The sequence below is a fragment of the Macrotis lagotis genome, chromosome 7 (genome assembly GCF_037893015.1).
Source record: "Macrotis lagotis isolate mMagLag1 chromosome 7, bilby.v1.9.chrom.fasta, whole genome shotgun sequence".
In the NCBI taxonomy this organism is placed as follows: Eukaryota; Metazoa; Chordata; class Mammalia; order Peramelemorphia; family Peramelidae; genus Macrotis; species Macrotis lagotis.
In genome coordinates this window covers 163,172,000-163,185,146 of record NC_133664.1, presented here as the reverse complement: position 1 = coordinate 163,185,146, position 13,147 = coordinate 163,172,000, and the positions used below count along the sequence as shown (strand labels likewise).

The 13,147-nt window shown below is 33.9% G+C and overlaps 1 protein-coding gene across 5 annotated transcripts in view; it reads left to right on the top strand.

Annotated features, from left to right (window-relative positions):
- The first annotated feature begins 297 nt into the window (after positions 1–297).
- Positions 298–13,147, top strand: part of HGF (hepatocyte growth factor) — a 100,957-nt gene continuing 88,107 nt past the window's right edge. For 2 of the 5 annotated variants that reach the window (XM_074194041.1, XM_074194039.1), the window contains exons 1-2: positions 514–773; positions 9,901–10,063. In XM_074194041.1, coding sequence (XP_074050142.1) covers positions 686–773; positions 9,901–10,063 — 251 coding nt within the window. In that variant the 5' untranslated portion in view covers positions 514–685. Of the gene's footprint in view, positions 395–513; positions 774–9,900; positions 10,064–13,147 lie in introns of those variants that run through there. The other 3 variants (XM_074194040.1, XM_074194043.1, XM_074194042.1) reach the window with 3 other exon arrangements.

Sequence of the window (13,147 nt, the reverse complement as noted above, 5' to 3'; positions counted from 1 at the left end):
TACTCCTGGCTCGGCGGATTTCCCTCTTCCCTCATTCTCCAAAACCCCTGGGAACGAATCTCTTTAACTGGACTCCCCAGGTGGTTCTAGGAGTGAAACCACATCGGATCAGTACTTTAAGGCACATTTTGCTGGAGGGCAATTCTCGGGTTTCAGATATTTCTGCTTCCCCTTCCTCTTTTTTTTCCCAAATAGACATTCGAACACTTGTATTTGGCTTGCTTTTAAATGGAGAGGATTGGTCCTTGTTGCCTTGCCTAGTTTTAACTGGCGGGTCTGCATCTTCCTCCTCCTCCTCCTCCTCCTCCTCTTCCCTATTCTGATTCGAGTCACAGGGATCTGGTGCTTACGCTTCCAAATTGAAGCTGGCCTCAAGCCAGGTGACCTTTTCTTTGTAAGTTTCCTTCCTAAGCTAGGGAAAGGGGCTGGAATCTGTTTGGTGTTGTTTAGAGGGGAGGTGGGGGGAAGGGGGGAGGTTGGACAAGAGTTAAGGGCTGTTGTTAAACAGTTTCTTACCGTAAGAGGGAGTTCAGACCTAGATCTTTCCAGTTAATCACACAACAAACTTAGCTCATCGTAATAAAAAGCAGCTCGGTGCAGGCTGGCTCCTTTAGTAACTGCCTCTACACAGGATTCTTTCAAGCAGGCATCTCCTTCTGTGTGATCTGCCAGCAAGACCAGCACCATGTGGGTGACCCAACTTCTGCCAATATTGGTGCTGCATCAGGTTCTTCAACATCTCCTTCTTCTTCCCATCACCATTTCCTTTGCAGGTTAGTTTTTTTTTTCCTTTTTTCTTTGCTCATTAAAAACAAAAAACAACAACCCCCAAACCCAGCAACCTACCTTCCCCATCTTCTCTCCTCTAAGTCTGATTGTCTTGAAAAAAAAAAGAGACCTCTTCGTACATTTTCTTTTTAATCATTTTTTTTTCTGTTGTAAAAGCCTTTAAAGGATAATTAATGGCTCATCAATACCCCTCCTCCCTCACTAACCTAATGGGTATGAATTGTGGGATAGAAATAAAGTGCTAACACTAGTTTGGAACTTTGCCTGTTTGGGGAAGTTTAAAGCTGGGGAGAAGGTTTGAACTGGAATGCAACTGAGTTTTGGACAAGATTGTGGGGATTCATTCTTTTTCTAGATAAGACATCTCTCCAAAAACAATCTGTGTACTCACTTTACAATCCAAGATGCAGCCTCTAATTGTAATATATATGGGATTGTTTTCATTTTTTTTGAGAAATACAAAGCAAACACCAAATGTGTGCATACTACAAAAATGTAATCTTATTCTCATCTCTCAACTTCTCTTCTCTTCTCTTCTCTTCTCTTCTCTTCTCTTCTCTTCTCTTCTCTTCTCTTCTCTTCTCTTCTCTTCTCTTCTCTTCTCTTCTCTCTCTCCCCCTCCTCTTCTCTCTCTCTCTCTCTCTCTCTCTCTCTCTCTCTCTCTCTCTCTCTCTCTTTTTCTCTCTCTCTCTCTCCCTCCCCCCACCCCATGGGTATCTGTCCTTGGGTAGCTGCCATGCAAGGAAGGCATAAATGGTTTGTGTATGGCTTTCATTAGCTTCAAGAGCAACTTCATTCTTTTTTTTCTCACTTTCTAACCCAAACTTCAGAGTTCTAAAGGAGTCATTTGGGAATGACTATTGTCTGGGTAGTTTAGAGAATATTTCATCTGCTGCTCCTAAGAATTTATAGTCTTTATCAGGACAAGAGGAAACATCTGTATTTGGTTGTATTATCATTGTAGTGGCTAGAATATTGAAGTGTGAAAGTAGTGAACATCTAGGGCATGGGGGAATACAAATCTTGGAATGAATGACCAGCTGGTAGATGTAGACTTTTCCAAGTTCAACACAAAGAACTGGCTATATCTTTTAAACCAAATTAGGTATGAGTAATCATATTCTTGACAGTTTCTGATTAAATCCAAGGGTTGAAAACACTAAGTCAGATAGGAAAGAAAATCATCAAACTTTGGGAATTGACTTCCTTTAGGTTTATCTATTTTGTCAAGTGTCCTTTATGGAGAGAGGCCATTAGATTGAGAATGATCAAACTAGAATGTTTTTTGATGAGACTTCTGGAGAAAGGAAAAAAAAGTTGACTTTTCTTCCAGATATGTCCAAATATACTCTACTAAGTAAGTAAATTATGATGACTCCAAATTTTATTATGGTGGTTTCTTATAGGTCAGGAACACCTGTAGGAAGTTTTAAAATATGGTTCAAATAATGGTTAATATTTGAGAAGTTATAATTTCTAAAGAAAATATAGTATTATTAATCACTCTTTCCTCTCAATGGTATGTTGTCCATTCAGAAAATAATGAAAGAACAACTCTATTTGGTTTTGAAATGATTTACAATAAAAATTTTGGCAGCGGATTTACCTTCCTAATTACCTTTACTTTGGATAATGTAGAAATGATTTTGCTTTCCCAGAAGTGTCTTGGCTAGTAGGGGGAGACCAAGAGGGAATTACAAATTTGCCATGGATAATTCATGAAATGGATGTCTGAGAGTTGATACTACTTTGCTTGGGAGGTAGTTTTAACTCGATAGTTTTTGATGTTTAACCTTCCTTTGGAATGGTGTAAAATATAATGAATGTAGATTGACAGACCATTTTGAAATACACCCCCAAAATGATGTTTCTTATTCTTGTCATCTATCAACATAAAATCTTCAGTTTTTATTTTTGTGTTCTTTGTTCTTTTAACATATAAAAGTTGAACTATAGTTATGTATTAGAGGCATCTTGGTGCAGTGTAAAAAATATTAAACTTGGAGTCAGAAAATATAAGTTGCAATATAAGCAAAAGTCTTTTAATCTCTGTGAGCTTCAGTTGTATCTATAAAATGGGGACAATGCTAACTGTCTTACAGGATTATTACCACAAAATTGGTAAACTGCAAAGTATAACGTAAATGTCAGCTATTTGTAAATAAGCATCCCAGGGAGAGAATTTTAAACCTATAATTCTAGTAATTGAATTGTGGTAAAAGACCATGGTACTGTGACCCCCCACCCCCAAACCTCCATTCAAATCATCAATTTCCATTGATGTACTTAAGAGATTATAAGCAGGTGACTTTATCTGTTATCAAGTTATCTCTAGTTATCAATGTCTCCATCTGTTAAAGGAGGCATTTAGAAGACATGATCTCTTAGCTCACTTTCATTTGTAAAGGTCTAGGTATGATATTGGGTACCTGGAGGCTCTTTTACCCACAAAAATAACTTCAAAGAAAAAAGTATGCTTTGTTTAGAGTTTGAGAATCTGGGTTCAGAATTAGGACTCTGTTATTTATTATTTATTATTTGTGTGATCCCAGAAAAGTTACCTAACTTGTCTTGGTCTCAGTTTTTCATCTTAAAAAATGACAGGATTAGACTATTTGTAGTTTAGTGTGGCCTGAGCACATAGTCTGAAGTCAAGAAGACCTGATTTCAAATCTGGCCTCAAATACTTGCTAGCTATGTGAACCTGGTCAAATTACTTAACCTTGTTTGCCTCAGTTTCTTCATCTGTAAAATGAGCTGGAGACGAAATGGCAAACTACTCCATTTTCTTTGCCTAGAAAACCCTAAAAGGGGTCATGAAGAGTTGAACACAACGGGAAAAACAATAAGAAGACTAAATGACATCTAAAAGCTTTTCCAACTCTAAATCTATGATCTTAAGGGATTATTAGATTTATATAGAACAACACAGTTTCACCTTCTAAACCAAATCAGGACATTGTGAACCATTTCTGAAAGATTCTTTCAAATCTTTCCATGTTTTCTGCACTATTTTCTTCTATCAATGGATCTATGGATCTTTCAATGTGATTTTATAGCTTTCTTTTGTATTCTAGGTTACTTTTGATGTCTCAGAAATTCTAATTGTCTATGAAAATAATTATGAAAGTGTATTTGTCTACAGAATCTTTCTTTCCAGAAATAATTCACATCCTCTGTTCTCTATTCCTTTTAATTATTTGTTTATTGTCATCTTAACATCTCACCACTTCATATATGTTAATCCTTAATCATGTGGACAGACTTTTCAGAGTGAATGGAGCCAGATTCCTGTTTCTTTCCTCACTCTGCAAATCCTTTTCCTGAATTGACCTTCCTTTGAAGTCACTGGGAGCTCCCACATAGAGGAAAATATATGAGGTACTAAGAGAAATGAATATCTGGCCCAGGGACCAAAGGGAGAAATATGTCTTTCTTATTGGATTCAATACATTTGGCATTATTTGCTGTTACCTTTCACTAGTTTCCTAACAATCCTAAGACTCAAATAAGTAAATTAAATAAGAAAATAGTTAGGAAACACATTCACCAAAATATTTTTTCCAAATTTTTCTATTATAGTGAACTTTTCACTAGGGGGTATTGAGAGTGAGAAGAAAGGATAGTGATTTTTCAGGCAGGCCTCTGCCCTTTTATTTTAGTCAAAGTTGTCTTCAATTCAACACAGGTTTATTAAATCTTTATGTACAAGACACTGGCTACAACCTTTGCTCTTAAGAAGTCTATCCTAGGTCCTGGGGTTTGAGGACAGCTAAAGTATATACATAGATTAGTGTATATAGAAGGCAGTATGTTGTAGATATGGAATAGATTTGAATAAACCTTAGGTGTACTATTACCAATTCAATAAAAATTTACCTCTGTGATATTGGGCAGACTAATTGTCTCTGGACCTGATTCCTCAACTATAAAATGAAGGTCTTAGACTAGATGACTTCTAAGGTACCTTATGAATCCAAATATATGATGCTATAATTATAATTTTGGGTGGGTAGGTAACTCAAAAAATGGAGCACTGGGCTTGGAATCAGGAAAATTCATCTTTCTGAGTTCAAACCTGGCCTCAGATACTAGCTGTATGTCCTTGGGCAAGTCACTTAAACCTCTTTGTCTTACTTTCCTCATCTGTAAAATGATCTGGAGAAGGAAATGGTAAACTGCTATAATATCTTTGCCAAGAAAATCTTCAATAAGGCCATGAAGAGTCAGACATGACTGAAAGAACTCAGCAATAGACAATAAGGTTATAATTTTAGGAGACAATATATAAGGAGGTCAGGGAAGATTTCCTGTCTAGTTGAAACTTGAGCTGATCCTTGAAGGAAAATAAAGGTTATTAGAGGTGAACAGGAAAAGGGAGTCTCTTGAAGGGATTGGGTAGCCTATGGAAAACTAGATAGATAGATAGGAGATGAAATGTTAAATTTGAGGAACATGTAGAGTTTGAATGGTGATAAAATGATTTGGTTTGAATGGTGATAAAATGAAATGATGGGAAAGGTTAACTGAAACCAGAATGTAATAATAGATTTTGGAATTTGTAGTTTGTTCTATAGGCAATTGGGGGACCACTCAAAGATTTTTGAGTAGGGGAATGACAGCATAATCAAATGTGTAGTAGAGGTAGTAGTAGTAGTAGTAGTAGTAGCAGTAGGTAGTAGTAGTAGTAGTAGGTAGTAGTAGTAGTAGTAGTAGTAGCAGTAGGTAGTAGTCAGTAGATAATAGTAGTAGTAGGTGGTGGTAGTAGTAGTAGTAGAAGTAGGTAGTAGTTAGAAGTAGTAGTGGCAGCAGCAGCGGCAGCAGCAGTAAAAGCCGTAGCAGCAATATCTGCTTTTATTTGTATGTGTACACTTATGTGTATATATATGTACACATATCTTTATAAGCAATTCCTCTTATACTGAATGTACTAAAAATTAAATTGGAAAGGCTATTATTCATTTTGAGGGTGTGGTAGATATTAAATAAAACTCAATTAAACTTTCTAAACATTTATCCAGCCTAAAGTCTCTATTCAATATGTTCTCTCTCTCTCTCTCTCTCTCTCTCTCTCTCTCTCTCTCCCTATATATATATATATATATATATATATATATGTATATATATATATAATACATGTACTATATACAAGCATATATCTAATGTAAATGAATACATACATACATATATGCACATATAAATGTGTGTGTGTATACAAATTTAGGTTGGGGAAGGCAGAAAGACTTTCAACTGGGCAAATATTTAGAAACTTTAAGAGCTCTACTCAATATCCCTCCCTCCCCCAAAAGCAATAATATCCTTCTGAATTTAATCTGTAGTTTTTTTGGCAGAATAGAATAAGTTGCACAGACATACATATTCACATGTACACTCATATAAATACATATAGATCAAAAGAAAAGTTGGAGCTTGATATCCTGTAGCAAAGAATTTTATATTTAAGTGTCATTATTGACTGATATCTTTTGTGCATTTAGTTCTTTTATTAGAGAAATTTATTTTCTAGTTTTATGAGTTCTGAAGCTTTATATGATGTAGGCACTATCTAGAATCTGAATTTTGAATAATGAGTCACTGACAATAAAATTAAAGGACTTAATATATGGACAACAAATAAGGATAGTACCAAAAATCAAACAAAAACAACAATCTGAGGAATAAAAATGACCTAATTTTGGTTTTTAACATTATTTTCATTCATGATATGAAAGAAATGTAAGAACTTAAAATATCAGTGCAAACATGAAGTTCTATTAGATTTTACTTGTCTAATGAAAACTGTTTATGAACATATCATTCTTCTGAGTTTAATTTTTTTCTTCAGACTTAGTATTTCTTTATGAAATCTCCTGCCCCGGCTGCGCATGATCATTTCCTGTCAACTGTAGAAGATAATATTGTGCCAATTTTAAGAACCACCTTTTTAGTTAACATGATTTATTTGGAGAATTATTCCAATAGCTATATACATTGTTCTTACTCTTGTTCAAGAAATTGCCCTATTTTAATAGGTTTTCTTCTTCCATTAACTTCCACAATTTTCTGGGAAATATACAAAATGAAAAATGAAGTCAAAATATTTAAGATTAGGATGATTCCTGACAGCTGGAAAACAGTACACAGAGGTCAAAGGAAGTAGAAACCCTTGATGGAAAAAACTTATCTCTCATTAATATAATATTGTAGTAGAAGCCAGAAATTGAAGAAGTTTGCACATCCTTTTCATGAAAGAATAAAGCTTTCTTCTGAATCTCTCCCTGACAAAAATGAAAATATGGATCCTAAGACTAAAAAAAATTAAAATACTTTTTTATTTATGATTTTAAAATATTTAATGCTTTTAAAAACTTCTTAGATAGAAATCAATGATAGAGATATTTGATTCTAATATGAGTTAGCCAGTTCATAAGAGATAATTTGGCAGCTAGTGTTAGGCACTATATTGTGGCTAATAAAATATTAGTTCAAATGATTCATTGATTTGTTTGATTAAACTTTATCATTCTTTTTTTTAAATTGTCCAAATGGGGCTGACCTCTGTTAAAGTTCTATTTCTGTTAAAGTTCTATTTAGTTGTTTCTTCAAAAAGTGAAGGAACCCTGGGTTATAATTGTTATGTCATCATGTAAAAGGCATAGATTTGTCATCAGAAAATCTGAGTTCTGTTGTTTTCTGTTACTTAGTCAAATCATTCCCCCATCTATGCTTAAGGGTAATTAGCTTGTTTTTTAACCGTAAAAGGTGTAGATTGGAATGGATGATTTTTAGGGTTTAAATAGCTCCAAATCTCATGAACTAGGAGGTTTGATCAATCTAGAAAAGTTTATATGTAGGGTAGACTCTAGGTCCATAATTAAAAGACTGGTCTAATTTGGATGGGTTTGTCATTAGAAAGCATTATTTATCATTTGGTGAACTATTTTTGGCAACAATAATTTGTCATTTATAGGAGCACAGAGGAATTCAAATCTGCATCAGGGGTTGAGATATCCATTTTGATGAAATTATGGATTGCTGAAATATTGATATGTATATCAATAGAAGTATATCTATACATATTATGGGGTAAAGATTATTTTCTCAAGGAACATGAACAATATGCTCTGAAGACACATAAAAACAAGGAATAAGATGCATGTTGTTTAATTGATAATAATCTCCAGGTTAGATAAGAAGCTGATAAACTCTGAATGTTTAATAAGTCAATAGGAGTCAGTAATTGCTGGCAAAGTCAAAAGCATGATGCCATTTCTGCATTTAATTGTTTGATCCCATATTTCTAAGTTTTTGTGAAAGAGGAGTTTTATCTTCTACTACTTTTTTAGCATGTGTAATATCCTTCTTGTTACAGTTCCAGTCTGTCATGCTTCTTCCTTCATGTCTGCAAATTTAACTCATAGGCAACCTTTCAAAAAGTCACCTAAATGCATGTTGTCACCTTAAAACTTAACAAAAAATTAAAACAAAACTTCCATATGCTAGAACTGATAATAAAGAATTCTACTCATCTCCTTACAGAGAGATGATGGACTAATATGTATAAAGAGATGTATATTTTTGGAAAGAGCCAATGTGGGAATTTCTTTTACTTCACTGTGCATCTTTATTATGATAATTTTCATTTTTTAAATTCTTCAATGCCTGGGAGAAAGGGAAATTGGAAGATTGATGTTTGCTAATTGAAAAAACAAAACAAAATTTAATCAAAGGAAAAACCATGCTTATCCTTTTTTTTTGTCTTTCTATATCTACTTATTCTTCTCTCATGTCTTAAAAGTCCCACCTGTTTAGACCTCATCTCCTTAGGACTTTTCATATTTTTTCCGTTTTTTTTTTTTGCTTTCTTTCCTCACTTCTGACTTCTTTTCATTTCATTTTATTTATTTTTTAGGCTTTTGCAAGGCAATGAGGTTAAGTGGCTTTCCCAAGGCCACACAGCTAAGTAGCTATTAAATGTCTGAGTCCAGATTTGAACTCAGGTACTCCTGACTCCAGGGCCGGTGCTCTATCCATGGTGCCACCTAGCCGCCCTCACTTCTGACTTCTTATAAATACTTAGTTCTAGATATTAAGTACAGGAAATACATCCATAGCCCTTCCGCCTTTCCTCCCAACTCCAGATAAATAATTTGTGTAGTCCTAAGGGAAAATTATGAAACAGAGGAAAGAAAGCTTTTTTGTCTCAGAAGTGATTCCTAAATAAGACATTTAATAGACTGTGGTCACCTTGATTGCCCAGTAGCTGCAATCTATTAGCAGGCTTAACTGTGCAGAGTGGAATAAGAGTGGCTATTAGGAATTGGGACAATTGAGGTAAATGGATAAGTGAAAGATCACATTTTCAATTCTTCTAAGACTATACATAAAAATTAAACCCTTTTAAGATGAATAGCATGTCCTCCTGGGTTATTTGGCTTTTTAATGGGAAACTTCATGCTATCTGGTGGTCTTGAAGAACTCTTTTATAAAGAAAAATGAGACTCACATTAAAAGATGAAGTTTTGATTAACCACATTTGGCTGGATAGCAAGAGAAACAATGCAGGAATAGAAAAAATTATTATCTAGAAGAAAGATGTATTTATATAATAAATGAGAGAAAATATTTTTTTAAATAATGTAGCTTTCCCTCTTCCTGATGGTTCTATAGAACAAATATAGCCAGTGTGTCCCATGGACAGATTTTTAGTGAGTTCCGTCCTGTCAAATTTTGGTTGAATGTCTTTTGCTAGCTATTATAATTAATATAAGGACAAAATGCAGGAAGAAATGAAAATTACAATATGAAATATGACATGATATGCTCCCAGCATCGTTTCTTGCCTTCATGCTCTTTGGAGAAAAAACATGCCTTTTATTTCTTCAGAATGAACTCTGTTGCACTTTGAAAGAGCAACCTCTCTCTCAAAGACTATAGATTAGTGACTAGGCATGACGACAGTTCCTTGGTTTGTTCTTATCAACTAACTTTTTCTTCCCTTATTATAATTTATCTAGCTTATATTTTCAGAGGTTGACAATGTCAAGTAAAATAATTCTTTTGAATATTATCCTTTAAGGCTTTTTTTCTTTTGAATGTTTTTACTCATAGAGGGCCAGAGGAAAAGAAACACCCTACATGAATTCAAAAAGTCAGCAAAGACTACCCTAATCAGACTAGACTCATCACTGACTATTAAAACCAAAAGGCTGAACACGACGGATAAATGTGCCAAGAGATGTATTAGGAATAAAGGTCTTCCATTCACTTGCAAGTAAGTTATTCCTTATTGGTTTGATAGGAATTTTCCACAATAGGATAAACTTAACATGTCCTATACACGCTACATCATGTTTTAAAATTACTATTGTCTAGTGTACAATGTAGCAGTTAGCCTGTGTAATCTAGACTTGAGTCTTTTAAACTTCTTGCCACAAAAAGACTTATGACATAGTTGAAGGAAACACAATAGGAATGGAAAACAGGATGTTAAAAATTTCTAATAAAAAGTTTATCTTTCTTAAATTTATTATTTGTTTTGTGATTTCCTCTCTTCTGTATGCCAGTTCGATTTCTAAAAATCAAATTCATTTGGAATCCTTTTACATAATTCTTTTTAAACTTCTAGGCCACATATTCAGAATAAATATTTATTGGTAACAGAAGCAGAAGGAATTTTCAGAATAGGAATTGCCGAATTGGGCAACAGCCAGGATTTATAGGATCTTGAGTCAAAGGCTCTGGAGATTGAGAATAGAAGGTGTTGAGAGACTCAGACAATATCTTCAGAGCTTGGCTTTGGTGAAAAAGGATGTTGAAAAGACATTAATGGGAAGACATGATAAATGTTTAGGTGAAAAGTGATAAGGTCATTAGAAATGGCATTAGAAGAGTCAAACGAATGGCTTCCTATCTTTTGCCAATTCTTCTGTGACTTGACAATGAAAAATAACTATCCCACAGGCTAAAAGTAGTAGTAGTAAAGACAGAGAGAGAGCATACTGACTTTTGAGCCTGGAAGTCCCAAGTTCAAATTCCACTTATGGCTCTATGCCTCTAAGAAAGTCAATGTCTTGGTTTTCTAGCCAACTCTCTGAAATGAATTTTCAAGAATTATGGAAATAGTTTCATCTTCCAAGTAGTTCCATATACTAATGAAATCAAAGGGTTAGTCTCTATCCTTTTCACACAATATTGAATTAAGTGGACTTTTTATTTTGAATTGGGTATAAAAGGGGCAAAAATCTTGTGAAAATCCCTTTCAATGGTACCATTAGAGCCAAAGATGCAGAAGAAAAACTGGTAAAATTCTTTCAGGGATCTTTGTATATTTACATATATTCATCATGAAAATAATGTTTTATTCTTGGGAAAGAGTGATTTACTTTGGAAACAACGAATCTGGGATTTGGTCATACCTATAATATTTATAACATAATCTACATTATAATATTTATAACATAATACATGTAATATTATATTATATTAAATAATATAATATGATAAATATCTATGACCTTGGGAAGTTCACCTTATCTCTTTTAGGCTCAGTTTTCCTCTTTTTATAAAACATGGAAAATAATACTTAAATTACTTAGAAGGATTTTTATCCCTTTGTAAACCTGAAAGTGATCAATGTAAACTTTGGTTACATAGTATTCCTTCCTTCTGGACCTGTTGACTACAAAGGTTTTGGTTGTTTAGTAGGGGGAAAAAAGAGGATATACATGTTCAAGGGCAAAGAAATGAGGCAGGGATTTGTGAAGAAAATTGGAATTTTTATGATAATTTTGCCTTCTTATTCCTTGGCTACTTTAACACAAGTAGATGCCTTGTGGTTTGTTTATTTTCACTTAAAAAAATCTCTGTCAGTCACTATTTTCAGCTTGTTATTGGAAAAAGACAGGGGGGCGAGGATGGAAATAGAGTTTTTGAAGACTAGTATAGAAATGTAGGTGAGCATATTGTCAAATCATACTAAACCAGAAGAGATGAGTTTAATAAATTCAACAGATAGTAATTTGCAGCCCAGTTGATGATTGAACATGTAAACTCATAATAATAATGAAAGTTGTCAGAAGCACATTAAACAAGAAACATTTTTAAAAACCTCCTAGGTATTAGTAGTGATACAAAGACAAAATGAAACATATTCTATCATCAAGGTGATAAGTCTATAAAAGGAGAATACATATGTAAGTTGTATATATACATATATATGTGTATGTGTGTATGTGTTTGACATGTGTACAATACATATTCTAATGTCTTAAGCCATCAGAGTTTAAAACCATACTAAATCTTGTGTAACACCTTGCACATACAATATGAATGTTTAAGAAGAAAAGTACAAATGCATGGTCAGATAGAGGGACCACTGCCAATTGGGAAGAATATCTCAAACAGAGAGTTTCAGTATCCTTTTCTTGGCCCAGTTTTGTTCAACATTTTTATCACCAACTTTGACGAAAGAATACATTTTATGCTTACTAAAGTGACAAATGGTATAAAGTTCCAAGAGATAGTAATGTACAATGAGATAGAATTTGGATTACAGAAATTATTGAATTTAAGATTTGCATAGAACTTCAAAGTCTGTATTCTAAAACGTCCCTGAAAAGATTTCCCTGTAAAACAAGACTAGTGTCTCCTTGAATATCTATGAAGAAGATGAATCCACCACCCTTGAGGCAGCCCATTCTATTTATGAGCAGTTCTAATTGTGAGGCAGTTTGATACTGAAATCAAGTCTAAATTTGTATCTTTGGACCTTCCACCCCTTATTTCTGACTGTGAACTCTATAGTCAGAAGAAATGTCTCATTTCTATATAACAGTCATTAAAATATTTGGAAATAGTTATTATGCCCATCCTTTTCTTCCTTAAGCTAAATGTTTATTCAACAGATTTAAATATGATATTAACTCAAGACCCTTCTCCATTTTAACTGGCTTCCTCTAGACACTCAAATATCAATGTCTTTCTTAAACTGTGTCACCCAACTGAACATAATCCTCCATATGAATTCTGATGCTGGAATATTATAGTGGAACTATCACCAACCTATTCTTGGAAGCTCTTTCTCTCAGTGTGATCCAAGATCACATTGTCTTTTTTTGGCTTCCATGTCTACAGCAAACTCATAAAGAGATTGTAGTCCATTTGAACCAGGACTAAACTAGGAACTGTTATCAGAAAACATTCTATTCCTTCTACTGGAAAAGATAATACTCTACTTAAGGCATATTTTTTCCTTTTAGGCAATGTCATTGCCTAACAATGAGCAGTATTCTCAGGATATAGAATATCAAACTACTTATTACTTTTATCAACACTAGAGGTAGCTTGGTAGAATGAT